Source organism: Thunnus albacares, chromosome 4 (assembly GCF_914725855.1).
Source record: "Thunnus albacares chromosome 4, fThuAlb1.1, whole genome shotgun sequence".
In the NCBI taxonomy this organism is placed as follows: domain Eukaryota; kingdom Metazoa; phylum Chordata; class Actinopteri; order Scombriformes; family Scombridae; genus Thunnus; species Thunnus albacares.
The window spans coordinates 8,307,994-8,325,957 of record NC_058109.1 but is presented as its reverse complement, the minus strand read 5'-3'; the positions used below and the strand labels follow the sequence as shown (position 1 = coordinate 8,325,957).

At 39.1% G+C, this 17,964-nt stretch overlaps 1 protein-coding gene and 2 long non-coding RNA genes across 3 annotated transcripts in view; 1 reads left to right on the top strand and 2 right to left on the bottom strand.

Annotated features, from left to right (window-relative positions):
• The window catches only part of nisch (nischarin), a 27,198-nt gene extending 19,846 nt beyond the window's left edge, over window positions 1–7,352 (top strand). Inside the window, exons 22-28 of the mRNA XM_044349884.1 lie at window positions 44–182; window positions 581–731; window positions 1,781–1,900; window positions 2,010–2,171; window positions 2,358–2,530; window positions 3,579–3,766; window positions 5,045–7,352. Of these exons, the coding sequence (XP_044205819.1) occupies window positions 44–182; window positions 581–731; window positions 1,781–1,900; window positions 2,010–2,171; window positions 2,358–2,530; window positions 3,579–3,766; window positions 5,045–5,372 (1,261 nt within the window). The 3' untranslated portion in view covers window positions 5,373–7,352. The remainder of the gene's footprint in view (window positions 1–43; window positions 183–580; window positions 732–1,780; window positions 1,901–2,009; window positions 2,172–2,357; window positions 2,531–3,578; window positions 3,767–5,044) is intronic.
• Window positions 1–17,964, bottom strand: part of LOC122981255 — a 571,779-nt gene that overhangs the window by 458,941 nt on the left and 94,874 nt on the right. The window lies entirely within an intron of this gene.
• LOC122981257 lies at window positions 5,946–17,964 on the bottom strand. Its single transcript, XR_006403197.1, has 3 exons — window positions 17,886–17,964; window positions 8,186–8,190; window positions 5,946–5,958 (listed from the first exon to the last, which is right to left on the bottom strand). It is a non-coding gene; the product is annotated as an uncharacterized LOC122981257 (long non-coding RNA).

The window sequence follows — 17,964 nt, the reverse complement described above, 5'->3', positions numbered from 1 at the left end:
ATATTTTCCTCACTTCTCCTCTCTCCTCCCTCCTCTTCCTCAGCTGGGACTCCTCCTGTCTCCAGGTAGAGGAGAACCAGCCTTCCCCCCATCTCACCCCGGGTCTCTCCCCAGGATTGAAGCTCCTGGCTGGGCTCGGAGGACAACAGCTGCTGCCTTACTTCCACAGATATATAGCACTGGTATGAGACACACACACACACATTTCTGTTTTAGCCCCAAATCAACTTACTGACAACTGTTTCCTGAAATAAATGATAGCTGTTTAAGGTTTTAATTTTTTTTTTAAACCCTGTCTGTAAGCCGAGCCCAGGGCACAGACAGCATGTAGAGTTTAGAGTCAGGCTCAAACTAGAAACAGATAGAAGAATGTTAAATTGCTCTCCTCCCTTGGTTTCTATAGAGAAAAATTGTCACTTCTCTGATTATTTTTGACCCGTGATGAAGCCCAATTGGTTCATTTACTGTCCCAGCTTTAAGATTGTTCTCCCACAGCATCAATCGTCTTTTTTTTTTTTTTTTCCTAATTCCAACTTCATATCTAGTTTTCTTTCTTACTTTTATGTGCCCCTGACATCAGTCTGAGGCAGAGGAGGTGAGACAGGTCTTGTGGCTGTCTGTGGTTCTCTACAAGTCTCCAGAGACTGAGCTCACCTGCTATCTGCTGCTCTCCACTGATACGATCTACTTCCTGTTGGAAGACGCCGCCTCCACACTTGGTCATCACTCAGGTAGGATGAACTGACACGATTGGTTCAGTCAGAAATTTGAATCTCATAATTTAATAGGAGTCACTGCTACTTTACTGCCACTGCTACAATTTTATAAAAAAATTTAAAAATTTCACTACAATTTTGAGGCACTTATTTCAGAGGAAATATTATATTTTTAACTTCACTACATTTATCTAATGCTTGGAGAAATAAACAGTACTTATAATGCACTGCTACTGCTACTCCTTTCTTTCCTGCTACTACCACTACTTGTAACTGCTCCTGTTACTTTTACCACTAATCCATTTTATTTTTACTTCTACTGCTACGAGCCGTGTACAACTACTATCATAGCTGCTCATGAAACAACTCCTAATTCTTTTGCCAGTACTGTTTCTTAGTTTCTAAGTTAAGTCAACTTTACATTTTTATGCCTCCATGCTGGCGACCGCTGTGGCTTTCTGTTTTTGGGTTGCATGTCTGTCCCATTCTTATGAACTCGATATCTCAGGAATGCCTTCGGAGAATTTTCTTCAAATTTCGGCACAAACGTCCACTTGGACTCAAGGATTAACTGATTTTAGATTATGGTGACCTCACAAAACATGTTTTTGGCCATAACTCAAGAATTCACACGCTAATCATTACAAAGTTTCACACGAATGTCTAATAGGATAAAACAATGAAGTGATAACATTTTATATCCAAAAGGTCAACTTCTCTACAAAAACACTTTTCTGGCCGTTATTCAACACTGTAACTCAGGAACAGAAGGGGAGATTGTGACCATATTTCACATTTGCTAAGATACTGAATTGGTGACACTAATCTTAGGTCTCCACCTTGAAAGTGTGGTGATTGTTTTATTAAATTCCTTCAAAGTCACTACAAAAAATTGTATGTATTGAAGAACAGCAGAGGTTTATTTTTATATTTCAGTCATCCCACAGTTTGTTTTCTGATGTGCAGTGAACATTACAGCCTCAGAGGGGCATTAAGTGCCTCTGTAGACTTTCAGTTTTGTTAAATCTTTTCTCTCTTTGTGTATCTCTTCATCTCTCTGTCAGTGTTGGATATAACGGACTCTGGAGATCCAGACGTCTGTCTGTGCTGCTGTCTGTCCATCAGACTCTCTGAGCTGCTGTCTGTCAACGTGGGACTGTTCGACCAGTACTTCAGAGTCGTAGGTCAGTGAGTGTAGACACATCCGGTGTCTGTAGAGGTCATGCATATTTAAATACTGAGCTTAATGCTAATATTCTGTGTTGCTAATATTCATTCTCTCTGTATCTGCAGGTCGTTCGGCCGATCACATCGTCTGCTGTCTCAGCAGGGACAGTTACGGGACGGGCGTCTTCCTGCAGGAGCTGATGTCAGCTCTCAGTCTGCAGCAGCAGCTTCCTCCTCCAGAGCCATCAGATCAGGACTTCTACTCCCAGTTCACCAACACAAACACAGGTAACCATGTTGGGATACTGTCCCTCAGAGGAAATTTAATATCAAATACTACTTTAATAATCTGATTGGCCATCGATCATCCATACGATGCTCTTCCTGCTACACTCGAAGCTAACTCATCGTCCTCGGCGGCTCACAGAGTTGAGCTGATGATGATGACAGATGTGACTTTGTCTCCCCCTGCAGGAAAGATGCAGAACTACGAGCTGGTCCACAGCAGCAGGGTGAAGTTTATTTATCCCAGTGAGGAGGAGATGGGAGACCTGACCTTCATCGTGGCAGAGAGGAAGACTCCGGCCAGTGCAGCGTCTTCATCCTCACGCTCCTTCAACGTCCTGCTGTACCTGCTGGTCTTCCAGGTTTGAATACTTCCCTTTGTAATTTGTGATTTTAGGGGGAGTTAATATGCTGGAACTGTTTGAACAAGAGTGTATTCGTCCCTCCAGCGTTTCTGTTCAGCGTCTCCGGCTGTAGTGTGAATTGCCAGAAACAGTCGGTAAGCGCAGGTTTTGGTTTTGATCTCTGTATAGACACGATGGTATCAAACCTGGCAACTTGACTGAGACAGCAAGACTTCAGGAAGCTTCACATGTTCACTGCACCCAACTGTTGTCCATCAACAAATAATTCTAGCACATAACTCCTCTTAAAACCACGACCTGTAGTTTTTACATTCCTGTTTATGTACAGATTAAATAAACATGATACAGTGTTAATAAGTGAGCGTTTAAGATGTGTATTTTTTAACTTTGCACAGTGCATATAAGCATATGTTTCAAAATGTTTAACTATCTATCTAACTATCAGCCATTCTCAGTGATTTTATATTGTATTAAATGACTACTTGGATGTAAACAGAGAATCATGTGACTGTACAGTTCCCCTCAGCTCTGTGGAGCATTTCAACATCTTTCAGTGCATTGTTTGGGTTTTCCATCTTACAACTTTACTGTTTTGGTTCACTTGCACTGCTCTCATTTTTTGCCACAGCATGCAGCTGTTTTCAGGGGAAAAACCTCAGATAAACCCACCATACGTTACTTGCTCAGCACCAAACGGTAGACAGAAAAAGTTAGAGACTGGCAGGTGAAGAAAGTGGAACAGCTAAAGAGCCAGCTCTTTTGTGATGTGTGAAATGTGACAATAAGCAACTGTTTGCTGACAAGTTTGCCATATCAGTGTAAAAGGTGTCAGTAATATGTTAGTGTTATGGTCGCGGCTTGTTTCCTCTGCCCACAAGTGTCCAAAAATGATTTCAGGCTTAAAAATCCTGTAATTGACTTAGTATGTAATGATGATTTCTTAGCTGGTTTTGCATTGCTGTTTTTCCAGAATTTGAATTTGTTATTTTAAACTCATAAAATAATTATTATACTTTTTTACTTGCCTTTCGTTCCTCTCCTACAGGTTCAGATCCCCAGCACTCTGTCCAGCCAAGGCTCCACCCTCTCAGGCTCCTCCTCCTTTACTGGCCCCGCCCCCTCACCTGTACTCCAGCCCAGGACTCTGATCCTGACTAGCACAGATGTGTTCCTATTGGACGAGGACTACGTTAACTATCCGCTGCCGGACTTTGCCAAAGAACCTCCCTCCAGGTGAGTAAACAGGAACTCTGCCCCCTTAAGAGAAGAATAATTTCCAGTGGCGGCCTTAAGATCAGGAGGCGGGTCAGACTTAAAATGATGAATAAAATCAGTGAAACATGTCGCCTCCTCTGAGTGCAGCAGAGTCGGAAGTAAGTAACAGAAAATAAACCGTCGTGTTTGTTTTCGTCTGCAGCAGGAAAAGAGGAAGAAGAAGAGACACTGACTGGCAGGCGAGATGCTGTGTGTGACATGTAGACAGCTCTGTCACAGAGAACATGGTGGTGATACCTGATAACTTGACTGACTAAATAGCCATTTCATTATTCAGTCTGACATCATGAAAGCTGTTGTGGGGTTATTTTGCTCTAACAAACAGTAGTGAGTTACGCAGAGTATCTCTCCCATAGATGTCATTTCCAACTGCGAGGAGTCTTTTCAATCAAAAATCTGATGATACAAAAGTTGTTTAAAATTCAACATTTGTAATTAACCAACAGCAGCACTTCAGAGGACTGATCCACCTCAGAGAAATGATGCTGAAACAGAAGAAGCATCAGTTCTTTGAGCCCAGAAGTAGAGCAGATCTGCTGCTGAAACTGCTGTTTTTGGGGGTTTTTTTGTTGTTTTTTTGTGTGTGTTGCTCTGCAGTCTACAAACTCAAACTGTTCCAGTGTTTTAACTGAGTTTACAATCCAGAAATTGAGTTTCAAACAGCAGATACAGACTCATTTCAAAATGTCTTGAACAGCCTGAATAATAGTCTATAATATAAACTTGAAAATGAAAACAAACTGAGCTTTTAAAGATAATGTTTAATAAGAATCAGGGATCAGACGGGTTCTGGTCAAATGAATGTGAAGAAATCAATGAAGATGCGCTGAAATTTTGAACCAATTTCAAATTTCGTCTTATTTGTTTATTTTTTGCGAGCCTGATCATGCAGATGCAGAAGCTCTGCTCACTCTCCCACTTCAAGATAACACTTTTACAAGGTTTTAACTAAAGCTGGAGCTGCTTTTGTTGTGTGGCAAGCCCTTTATTCTATTGAATATTTATTTATTTATTTTTTGAAAATATCAAATTACAAATAAAGTTGGGTACGTATATCCGAGGCCTAGTTTATAGATTCTGGGAAATGATTTAATTGAACTTCCACAGAACATCTGATAATAAATGTCAGTCGAGGACTGTTGTGTGTTGAACTGAAGTGACATCTGTCAGCTTATTATAAAACAGTATAGTGAAAGTCATCATCCTCCTTATCATCTTCCTCATGTTCTCCCTCAGGGAGCGGTACCAGCTGCGTGAGGCTCGGAGGATCCGGGACCTAGACCGGGTCCTGCTGGGCTACCAGACGTACCCTCAGGCTCTGACCCTGGTGTTTGACGACCTGCCCGGCCCCGACCTGCTCTGCCACCTCACCATGGACCATTTCGCCGCCGGAGGGGAGGAGTCCTCGCTCAGGGCGGGTGGAGCCAGCGGGGGCGCTGAGGGCGAAGTCCAGTGGTGCGTCTTCGTCCCGGGAGCCGACAGCAGAGAGAGACTGATTTCACTCCTCGCTCGCCAGTGGGAGGCGCTGTGCAGCCGGGAGCTTCCCGTTGAGCTCACCGGCTGATTGATCGACGGGGGAAAGACGGACAGATGGATGACTGTTCAGCACCTTGTATGTTGGTGGGAGCTGATTGTTTACAGACGGATTCAGTCCTGATTTACTGTTGAAAGGCCTCAATATGCTTCAAGTGAAGTTAAAAAGTGTCATCTGCTGTCATAGAGAAGGTCGGTGAACCATTCAAACAGGGATAGATGAGCACCTTTTCAGACAATCCAGTCAAAAGGATTCATCGTGTGCTATTCAGTTGTTCACATGAAAATAAAAGTAGTTGTGTGAAGAGCGCCATCTTGCCATCTACAAAGATAGCAGCAAATACTTAGTATGAGATATGAGATGAGAAAAATACTTTGAGTTGTGTCTTTACGCTCTTGTGATTGGCAGTGTCGGTGTGGATTTTTGTGATCAAAAAGTGATCAAAATGCCCGAGAAACATTTCATTAAACACTGCCAGTGTGGATTACCCTTTAAAACTCAACATATGCCAGTTAAACAGTAGAATTACAGTGTTTGTATTAAGGAGTGCTTGATCGACTATGTGTCTTTCGCATGTCGTGGCATTGAGACGACAAGCGGTGCACACTTTAAGTCTCTTCTCAAAGACGTTCATGGTGTTGAACACGGTTGCTCACATGAAAAGGGACAGATGTAGTTGTGTGAAGAATGATAAAAGAGGGTGTGAGAGAGTTGAAACCCCACCTACGTTCACGCCTCCACACACACCTGGCCAATCACTGCGTAAAGTGGACATGATTGACACATTCGCAATTTCAGAAAGTTACAAAAATTGACAGACGCAGACCCCCCATTTCTGCTGTTGGAAGGATGGGGGGGGGGGGGGGGGGGGGGAGTGGCACTTTCTTTGAAGCATACTGAGGCCTTTAGTCTTACTTTTACAGATTGAAAGGGACGTGGCTCTGCCCACACACCATTTGGTGTCTACCATCGGAAAAAAAACTGAGGGTAGCGATACCCAGCAGACACCAGACTGCCATTACAGACAGTAGGATGAGCCTGTGACCTCAGAAGGAGCCGATATAGTGGGAGTTTCTGGCTCAACTTCATCCTCTTGCAAAGCGTCTCACATAGAGGAGATTTACAGATTTAGTGGGTGACTTGACAGACAGACAGACAGACAGACAGACAGACAGACAGACAGACAGACAGACAGGTGTTGCTCAGCAGGGGGCGCTGCAGACAGTCCACAGGAGTTCTACTGGATTTTACTCATCATCATCTTAAAGAAACAGTTTGTCATTTTTTGGTAAATCTTCTTGTTGTGTCCTCTCCAGAGTCAGATGAGCAGATGGATATCAGTTTGGAAGCAGGGGGAAACTGTTAGCCTAGCTCAATCAAAAAAAAAAAAAAAAAAAAAAAAGCAACTCCAAAGCTGCCCAATTTACATTTTGTTATTTATGTAAAGTTGCTCTTAAAACCAAAAAATACTTTTATATATTTCCATTTCTACATGTGTTCAGTCCGATTCTGGGTGAGCTAACGAGAGGATTTCCCAAAATGTTGTTTTAATTAACACACACACACACACACACACACACACACACACACACACACACTGCAGCTCGGCACAATCTGCTCTCTGAACATTTTATTCCTTGCACATTCTAATTGATGAAGCAGTATTAATGAACTGTATATTAAAGCTTTTTATTAATATTATATTAATATAATTGTTGCTTTGGGACAGACGGATGTTTTCCATCCTGGAGCTGATTTTGTAATAATCATGAAGGTCCTGATGATATTTCCAACACGAACTCTGAAATGTCATATTTAGTATTATCAAGTATTATTTTTTTATAATTTCTTTGTGTTTTATCTTATTGTATCTCATGTTTTTCGTACATTATTATCGACAAATGGGAAGCCAACCAGTGTTGGACCCCCCCACCCTTCACCACTGTTGTCTACGTGCGTGTTGTCTTGTTAAAGGGGAATGCCACTGAATTAAAGTGAAAATGAAAATTCTATATTTACAACAATTCCTGTTTGGTTAAGCAATGGTGGTTTGGTTCTTTCGAAAATCAGCAGGATTTAACCACAGTCTGCGCTTTTTTCAGCTGATTCAGTTAATAAACCAGAGAACCAGTCTGACTGTGAGTCAATCCATCAAGCACACAGTGACACGGTCACTGCAAAAGTCTAATTTGAAATGTATTATTAAGTCCTGAAATTTTAGAACACGGTTTGTGAGCATTTCGAGATTGTGCTGTTGGGGTGACTTCGGCTCATGACCTCAGTCTTTTTAAACTCCTGGCTACGGCCCTGTCGTAAACTATGTTTAGACAGAGGAGACAAAAAAACATCTCAAAAACATGTAAAAGAAAGAATTCAACAAATGTTCTCGTCAGCACTTTATCGCTCTCGCCACTCACAGAGGTTTTGATGACTTAGCAATTCAGCAGAACGAAAAGCACCGCCACCTTTCAACTCGTTCAACTTCCTCTGTTTCCTGTCTGTCAGAGCTGCTCGCCATGAAGTTCGGCTGATTTCCTCTTCAGGGACACTTAAACAGACCAAGGGCAGAGATACTGTACAAGGAAGTGTCTGATCAGCAAAACTAGCTACCTGACCTCTGATTGGCATTCCACTAGGTCAACTGACCAATTTCAGTTCCAGTCTTTGCTTTCATGTGAAGAAAAACTGTAATAAATGTAAGTCATATTCCATTTATCAAATCTTCATCACATGGAAATTTTGCATTAAGACAGAATTTGTGTTTGGAACGAAGTGACAAGATGTTGGTGCTTTTTGGGTTAATAGTCGGGCTGGGAAACTACTCTGGAAAACCTGTTTATTACCTCTACTGCAGGGCTGCAACCAATGATTATTTTCTCTATCGATTAAGTTGTTGGTTATTTCCTCAATCAATTAGTTGTTTGGTCCATTAAATGTCAGAAAATGTTAAAAAAAAAAAAATGTTGATCACTGTTTTCCAAAGCCTAAGGTGATGTCTTATAGAAATATTTTGTCCACAGCATTCAACAACCCAAAGATATTCAGTTCACTATCAGAGAAGACTAAAGAAACCAGAAACTATTCGCATTTGAGAAGCTGGAATCAGATAATTTGGACATCTTTTCTTAAAAAATGGCTCAAAACGATTAATTGAATATCAAAATAGTGGGTGATTATTGTAGTAGTATTAGTGTTACTAATCGATTAATCGACTCATCGTTGAAACTCTACCCTACTGTACCAGGGAGGTACAGTAAAGTAATTGCTCTTGGTACAATTACTTGATATCCATTAAACTTGTCTTTCAAAAATATTTCAGTGAAATTTGGTGGAAAATTCCAAAAGATATGATTTTGATGTGGATTCAGGAATTTTGAAAAGGATTTCTCCACATCACAAAATGGACTTTTGGCTTTTTGTGAAAAACTGCATTTATACTTGAATCTGGTATCTAGCATGTATAGTGATTGCCCATCACTATTTATATAATTTGTCTTGTGCCATTACTTCAGTGCATCACTGATGCCTCCACATAAAGTTATGGAAACTATAGGGATCAGGAGTTTTACACCCAGCCTGAAAATGACCTCTCACTTTGGTTCAGGTTATAAAACAGTTCTGTTGAGCAGCTAAAATGGTTTGGTTCAGGTTAGCTAACAATTAAGTAGCAAAAGCTTTGGTTCGGGTTAGCAGCAAATACTTTTGTTCAGGTTAGTTAACATGCCAGCTTAGCAGCAAATGTTTGATTTAGGTTAGGCAACAGTTTGGTTCAGCAGCTAAAACTGGCTGGGTTTGTTAAAAGCTCAGCTGTGAAACTTTGGTTCAGGTTACAGTTCAGTATAGCAATCTTATTCCTCACTGTTATAATCTCTCATTTTCACAAAAGCCCTTCTAGGGATGGGTGTTGCAAATTAGCATCTGCTATAAACATTCTGATACTTACATAGGATAGCTATTTTCATTTTGTCTTTGTACATTGTATCTGTCCCTATAAAATAAACCATAAATAAAATAATAATAAACCTTCTGGTTCACGTTAGGTAATGATCCAGTTTAGCAACTAAAGCATTAAAGTTAGCTAACAAGTCACATTTTCAGTTAAATTTCGGTGTAGCTTCATAACCTAAGCTAATAGTTAAGATAAGCACCTAAAACTTTGGCTCCAGTTGCAGTTTGAAATAGTAACTAAAACTTTTTGGTTCATAATTGTTAATATTTTAGTTTGGTAGAGTCCTTCAAGTTAGTTAATGCATGCAATGGTTGAGTTTAGAAGCAAAAACTTTGGTTCAGGTTAGCTAATAGTTCAGATTGAAAGCAATAACAGTTTCAGGTTAGCTAGTGTTAACTGTTCAGCAGCTAAAATAGTCTGGTTCAGGTTAGCTAACAGTTCAGATTGACAGCTATAAATGTTTCAGGTTAGCTAATAATTTGGTTCAGGTTAGCTAATGAGTCATATTTTCTGTTAAAATTTGGTGCACCTAAGTTAAGACTTCAGTTTAACACCTAAAACTTTGGTTCAGGTTTGTTCAAAGTTTTACAGCTGTAACAGTTTGGTTCGTTAGCTACCGTTAACAGTTCAATTTGGACTGTTTGGTTCCATGGTTTAGTTCAGGTTAGTTAATGCTAATTGTAAAAAAGGCCATTAAATGAAAAGGCAGGATTGTTCTATGGTTCTGATTGGTTGTTTTATTAAGTTTATTCCACCGATCTTGTACAGCTAAGGTGATGCAAGACAAGGCAGCTCTAATTTCTGTTAATTAAGAGAGTGTTAGCAAAGATATAGGCAGAGAAAGGTAACATTAGATAGTTTGGCTTTGGGAGTTAAGTTGACTTATTTTGTTGGTGTACTGTCCATTGTGTGTGTACAACAAAAGTGAGGTAAGTAAGGTACTTCTTTCTGTTTATAGAGAAATTGTTAGCTACCAATTTAGATAAAATAAGATGCTTTAAGTTTTTAATTGCCTTTTAAATCATAGCTTTTTTGTTATTTACAGTTTTGGAAGTATTATGTTCAGTGTTATGTAGAGGTAGAATTCATTAGAATCCATTTGCTGTTATTTGCCATGATTGCAGGTGTTACCAATTAAGTCTTGGTGTGCAGTAATTAGTGAAGTTAATTACCATGCTGTTAAGGCTCATAGTTATAACACATCACAATTCATCATTATGATGTGCATAGTAGTGATGACGGTTGAGTTTAGAGGCAGATTCTTTGGTTCAGGATAGCTAATGGTCTAGTCTAGCAGCAAAAACAGTTTGATGTAGTTTAATTAGCTCCAGTTCAGTTTATCAGATAAAAATGGGTTTAGGTTAGCAGCTGATCATTTTAACAGCTAAAACTAGTTGTAGTTCAATCAATGAAAAGTACATTTCTACTTTCCACTAGAAACATGGAGTTGAAAAATTAAACATGGTCATGGAGTTAAGGGTAAGTCATTTCCTTTTTGTACAAAATGGTACAGTGCTTCAGTCTGTCATGTGCAATATCATAATATAGTACAAATAAGTGCACCGCATTTAATAAAATATTTTAACAAATATTTGACAAAAATTACATGTAGACTAGCATAAGGTGAATGAATGATAATACAACCATTATCAGCAGACCTAATATCCAACGCAGACTCATACTGTGTCCTTATTTTTACCCAGGGAGGTTAAAACCCAGCATTAAAGTATTTATGGTACTGCAGGTTCCACTGGATGTTCTGTTGAATCATGTTAAATTTTCGATAAACAGCTGGAGCAGAAAGACACCAGGGAACACCAGAGGGATGTGACACTGATAGTAAATCCTCTCTCACTTCCTCTTATCTTTCATGGTTTTTCTTGTCTGCTCGACTGTTTTCCAGCTCAGAGTGCTGATTGGAGGCATTTTCTGAGGTTGAGATAGTCACCAGGACGTGAGCAGAGAGAAATCCACGACCTCTGGCTCAGGTCTCTCTTACACCTTGATTCATGTTGTTCTCAGTTTTTCAGCAGTCAGCAGCGAGTGACGGTATGTGTGTGTTTGTTGGTGCCATTTAGTTGTTATCCTGACAGCCAAGGATAACAATTATCATGCGTCCGTCACAAAATGTTTTCTTTTGTTTCTTGTATTTAATCAAGCAAGTCTCAAGGCAACACAAAGCTGAGAGACCACAACACAGAAGTCATATCTAGAGTTATTCACTTTATCAGCCAGGCAGCAGCCCACAGGGACAGACATGATCTCAAACTATTGACAAAACATAAACATCATATACGTGATATAATTTTGTGAAGATGGTTTGCAGTCGTGTCCTTCGGTAAAGCGTGAAGTGGCTCTGCTGTAGTGTTTGGGGCACTGTAGGATACATCCATCTTTCTGTCTGTACTGTGTAAAATACAGACCTCATGTAAAACTGTCAACATTGTACCCCCTTTCAAAGCCGTTTTCTTTACATGACACAGATTTGGGGCCACCAAGGTTTTGGTTTTTTCTATAGTTTTTAGCGGCATGGCTCTGTGAGGTCGACATTCTTGGTTCTGAGTGAAATCTCAACAAATATTTGATGAAATTAATATAAATGATATGAAAATGAATATGCCATGAAATTTGGTGCACACATTCATGTCCTCCCAGCATCCTGAGTTGTACTTTGTGTTTATTGGCATTTGGGTAGTATGTACCATTTTATATCTTAATTTGTCTATTTTATATGCTCTCCTTGTATATTTTATCTGGTGTCTTTGTTTTTATTTATTCTGAATGCATTTGAATTTATTTCTTTGACTGTGAAGCACTTTGTGACTGGTGTTTGTGAAAGGTGCTATATAAATAAAATTTGCTTGCTTGCTTTATTGCTAATTAGCAAATGTTAGCACCACGCTAAACTAAGATGACATTATGTTTAGCTCAAAGCACCGCTTTACTTAAAGATCCACTCCAGACATGTTTTAAGATGTATATAAAATAATCTACTTTGAATAATAATTTGTGTCCTGATATGGTTTTCCCACAAAATAAAGTCAAATTATCTTATTAAAATCATGAAAATTATATCTCCTCCTTCTCTCTCATTAAAAATTCCAGAATCTATAAAAATGCAAACAAATTTCATTTCAGAAGTTTAACTACTTTACAGTAAAGTGGGAAACATCTGTCATGTCCGTTCTCAGTGTTTGTACACTGGAGGCTTCAAGTTTCTACATCACACTTGTGTAAGTTTAAATATTGAACCAGGATTGGCTGCCACTATTGATGATATTTGTGATTTATTTGCTCATAGACCCGCCCCTTAAAACTGGATTTCCAATGAGCTCAGAGAAACTTTCCTCCTTCAGCAGATGAATGTGAAAACAGCCTTTTTGTGTCAAACTCAAAAAAAGCATATTTTTTGAGTGGAGGGAGACTTTAAGAACAGCCTCTCAGAGCTGCTAGCATGGCTGCAGACTTTAGTTTTGTTAGGGTTGTAATTCTGTAGGACAGAATCTCCCTGTTAGCAATTTCTTTTTATGGGACACTCCTGTAGCTTAGGAGTTAAGATACTGACCATGAACTGCAATGTTCCTGGTTCAAGTCCATCTGGTGACATTTGTTGAAAGAAAAAATCCATATGGTAAATTGTTGAGACTTTGATTTTATCATGAAAAATCTTTAATATAATGTCTTAATAAGAAATAGTCTCAATTAGCCACGTGAGTATCACCAAATAAAATGTATAGTTAAATGACATTTTACACCTTTTCATGGCCTTAAAGGACCAATATGTAAGCTTTAGTGGCTTCTATTGGAACAGATTTGGCAGAAATGGGATATAATATTCATAAGTATGTTTTAATTAGTGTATGATGTGAGAGGAAATTGAATAAATACCTACATGCTTTGTCTATTCTAAACTTAGTTCCTTGCTCTGTAAAATGAGACAGTTGAGTGCTTAACTGTTAGTTTATTTTGTTTCAGATTTCTATGTGTCATTTTGCCTTTAGACGACAGGGTTGTTTGTTTTCAGCTGATTGTGATTTAATATCATTGTCATTCTGGTATACATGTTGGTGTGGAAATCGTACTCCAAGGCTAGTTGAACTCTTGAACTTGTTTCTATCTGAGGGTTATTGACCATGAGGTCTCTGTAGGATCATCATGACCATTCTTGTTTGTAAGAAGGTGTAACAGTTTGTGGAAGTGTCCTTCTAGGGACCTGACTGTTTTCCACGACATTAATCACCTGAAAATAAGAATCGCTGTGTTTTTGTTACCTTAGAATGAGCCCTTTATATCTAAACAGGGAGCAGGTCCTCTTTCATGGAGCCCGCCATGTTTCACTGCCATGTTTCTACAGTAGCCCAGAACGGACAAACCAAACACTGACACTAGAGACGGCTTTTACGAGTTTTGTGGCCACCGTAGGTTCTCCTACACGCTTGGAGGGGGTATTCAGTTGGTATTAGTAGTCGTAGGGAATTAGTGAGGAACTGGAGAGCTGATATAAACGGTTTTGTATAATTGTTTTGTTTTTGCGTTGCAAGGTTAAACATGATGTGTGTTAATAGGGTTGACGTTACAAGCTGTAGCTTCAGCCCACACCTGTTTCAGCTGTCTTTAAGTTGTGTTTCAACTGTGATGTCATTATTAATTAACTGTGTTTGAGTTTATGACAGTTTGGTTGGACGAATGGGACTGTTGAAGACGTCATTGAGTGTCAAGCCATTTTGAAAGGTTTTGTTGGACAGAGTGAGCAGAGAGGCCTACACGCAAAGGCAAGGTCTAAAATAACCCTGCGCAGCAGTTCCCCCAACTCCTTTGCATGAAGGCTTGTGGTCATGAGCAACACTGAAGTGCGTTTGGACAACAAAACTGAAGTTGGCTTCGGGGCATCATGGCTGTGAGGAGGCCACAGGAAGGACCGGGAGGGTCGTGTGGACAAGTCTGGAGTGATGCGAAGACAGAAGGACTTGATTCAGCGTTGAGGAGAAGTGTTGAAGCAACCCAACTTTGTGTGTGTGTGTGAGGCTGCATTCAGTATGAATCTGTGATTAAGGGATGCTCTTTTTCTCCCAGCAGCTGCAAGAATCTGAGTGAGACTGGTTCTACGAGAAAAGCCTGCTTGAACTCCAACTGCAAGAGTTGGTCTCACAAGGCTATTGACAAACAAATTCAAGTTTCTGGGACAGTGTGTAAAGGTTTGGTAATGGTGTCATTATCGAACCAAGGTAAGTTACTCTGGGACAAGAAGAAACATCACAGCAAGGGACATTTCATCACCACAGGATACTTTTCATCTAGTAATTGTACACTGAGTGTTGTATAATACATGCAGCTTCATGTTTGAGAATGTCTTAATGTAAGAAGAGTCTAGGATTTTTGGATGTCATGTTTACCTTTTTGCGGATGTGTTGAAAGAGATTTAATCTTACATCAGATGGAGTGTTTTGTTGCAATGTAATAATGGTTGAGTGTTTTGGTGCTTTTGTTTTAAAAAAGACAATGTATTGAGTTTGGGGTCTCTTGAGTGAAGAATTATCAAATGATAAAAGGAGGGAATGTGAGAGAAAATTGAATAATAGGTTATCATTTGATGTATTTCTTGAATATATCATACATGTTACAAATAGCTGTGCAGATTTCTATGTGTAAATCTGATAAGTCTTTAGAGGACAGTGTTTGTTTTCAACTGATGTGATGTATCGTTCTGGTATACATGTTGGTGAAGAAATCCTACTCATAGGCTATTTGAACTCTTGAATTTGTTTCTATCTGAGGGTTATTGACCATGAGGTCTCTGTGGGATCATTGTATGACCATTCTTGTTTATAAGAAGGTGTAACAGTTTGTGGAAGTGTCCCCTTGAGGACCTGACTGTTTTTAGCTTTGCTTCCGAAGAAATATAAAACACATACTTCCGGAGAAGTATTCACAGTCAGAGAAAGGGCCAGCTGAACAACATGCTTTCTCTCCAAAAATACAAGTTGATTGTATTATTGTTTTGTGTTTTTGTATTTGGACATTTGTATAATTGTTACTGATGATGCGATGGATTGTACAGTGTCTACAACTGCTTCAATAACTTACAATGTTTAATACTTTCTTTATGTCTCTGTGTGGTTTTTGAGCAACAATGAAAAATTTCCATGACAATAATCACCTGAAAATAAGAATCATTGTGTTTTCGTTAGCTTAGAATGAGCCTTTTATATCTATATAGGGAGTGGGTCTTCTTTCACAGAGCCCGCCATGTTGCACCATCATGTTTCTACAGTAGCCCAGAACAGACAAACCAAACACTGGCTTTAGAGAGAGCCTTTCATGTTTTTTGTGGCCACCTACATGCTAAATACTAGTCCTTTAACTTTGTCAACCATCAGATTTGTGTAGATTTTATGTACTGCAGGTAGAATTTTTTTCAGTGGACCATTATATTCCAACAATGATTTATTTTAATCTTATTTAAAAAGCATATTTTTACTAAAGATGAAGCAGCACTGAATATAAAGTCAATGCAGAGATGCAAGTTTTACCAGGGTGGCATGAATTGTGGCAAAGATGTGACTGTGCATAACTAGAGTTTGTTGGTGGTTTTGTCAAATAGACATAAAATAAATGAAAATAAAACCATATCAATATACAGTATTTAATGGTTACTCCAAAGCTTTAATCCAACTAATTTTAGACTTGATGTTGACTTTTCATTCAGTTTTCAAAAAGCTTAAAACAGATTTAAACATTTCAGAATTTGTCTACATGGAACGCCTTAAAAATAAAAATGTGTGATTCACTAACTGCTCCATAGATGTCATTAAATTTGAAATTTGAGCAAAACTGGTTGAAGCTCGTGTCTAGAGGGTTGCTGGTTAACATCTCGTAACTGTGTGGGTAAATTTGACAGGGCTAAATGTACTGCCGAAGAGCCAGTGAGCAAGGCAGAGCATTACGGCGGTTTACTATCTGCCCCGGAGTGTCTGTGGGCTTCCTGCTATTGTTCTGCCTGCTTGCATTTTAACCTTTGACCCTCTCTCTGGTCAGACTCACCTCGCTGGGTCTGTCATCAGTTGGTCAAGTCAAACTGAATTAAAACAGGAAAGAAACTCAGCTTTCATACTTGTTCTCTTTTCACTCTGAGAAACAGACGACGAGTTGTGTCAGCTGACGAGGAAATCCGTCCACATCGTAACAGCCTATAGGGACGACCAGGAGGGGAAATCCACCCAAAACTTCCTGTCAGGAAGAGAGTATTTCTCACAATCGCCCTCTCCTTTCAAACACACAGAACTGACCATCAGAGGCCAGAATGTTTTAATATTACCTGCTAGTACAGTTATTTATTATTATTAGCAGCAGTGATTTTCCTTGAATATGTTGACTTTTTTTGTATCGTCCGATATCGAATTCAATGTCTCAGGTTTTACAGCCACAACGGTAACAGTTCCTGCCTAAACTCTCTACAGAGACAATGAACAAGTTCTCTACAAAAACTTGAGCATGTAAAGAAAAATCCCCAGGAAAGGTTGGAGCCCTCAGAGAGAAAAGGCAAATTACAAAAGATGAACAGAAAATTGATTAAAAGTACAGCATGTAACAATGAGTTATAATAGATCTAAAGCTATGTAATAAATCCCATAAAATGCTTGCTGAATGAGCCCAAGAAACAGTTCCCATGAACAGTTTATGCCAAAAATAAACCAAACTGTACTTGTCATAGTTATCAAAACAGTATCAAAGTGATAAAGCCAAAGGTCAATGTGTTTTCAATGACTGATGTCCCTCTGATAGCCCGAGATTATTATATGTAACTGAACTTTGTGCACTTTTGATTTTGTGTCCTTTTGTTTTATTGTCACTGTTAGTCTGTTGTAAATACTGCTGCAAAGGAGAGAGGTAACTGAATACTTTCACTCAAATACTCTACCTAAAAAAGGTTTTGAAGTTATGAAAGTGTTGAAGGATTTACTCAAACTGTATACGAGCATGTGACCCTCAACTGATGTTTGCAATTATAACGTACCTACTTTTGCTAAATCAGTATTAAGTTTACATTGTGCACTAATGTTGTAGACCTTTCTCACAGCATTTGACTTGTTAAAAAAGGTGTCATTAATAACATTAATGCTGGCTAACGTCAGCCAGGTTCCTGGTGTCGAGCATGTTGGCTCAGTACAGTACAGTACTTACAGCCAAGAACTACTTGTGAGTCGTATCCCAGCAATGGTGAGGCTGAAACAGCAGTAGAAATATCACACTCTTGTACCTGTATGAACCTGTGTGTACAAAATCCTTCATGAACAATACAAACCTTCATGAAGTGTGTAATGTTCAGGTTTTTGTTGAAACTAGTATAGAGAGGTGTTGATTCAACTTTATGGTGATTTTGAAGGTTGTAGTTTGTGCTGCTGTCGAATTTTATTGTATTATACTGAATGAGGAGGATAAAATATTCACAGGGCTGTTTTATTAGACTGCATTCGTTTTAGCTGGGAGGACATAATAAACTGGACACTGAGTGAAAGTGAGATGTGGTTAAGTATGAATCATAAATGATAACCATAACCATATACCACGTCACAGGTTGCATATGTCTGTAACACTTTAGGACTTGTAAGCAATATATAAACTATTAATAAATGGTTTATAACACACTATAATGCAGTTGTAAGCAGATGTAAG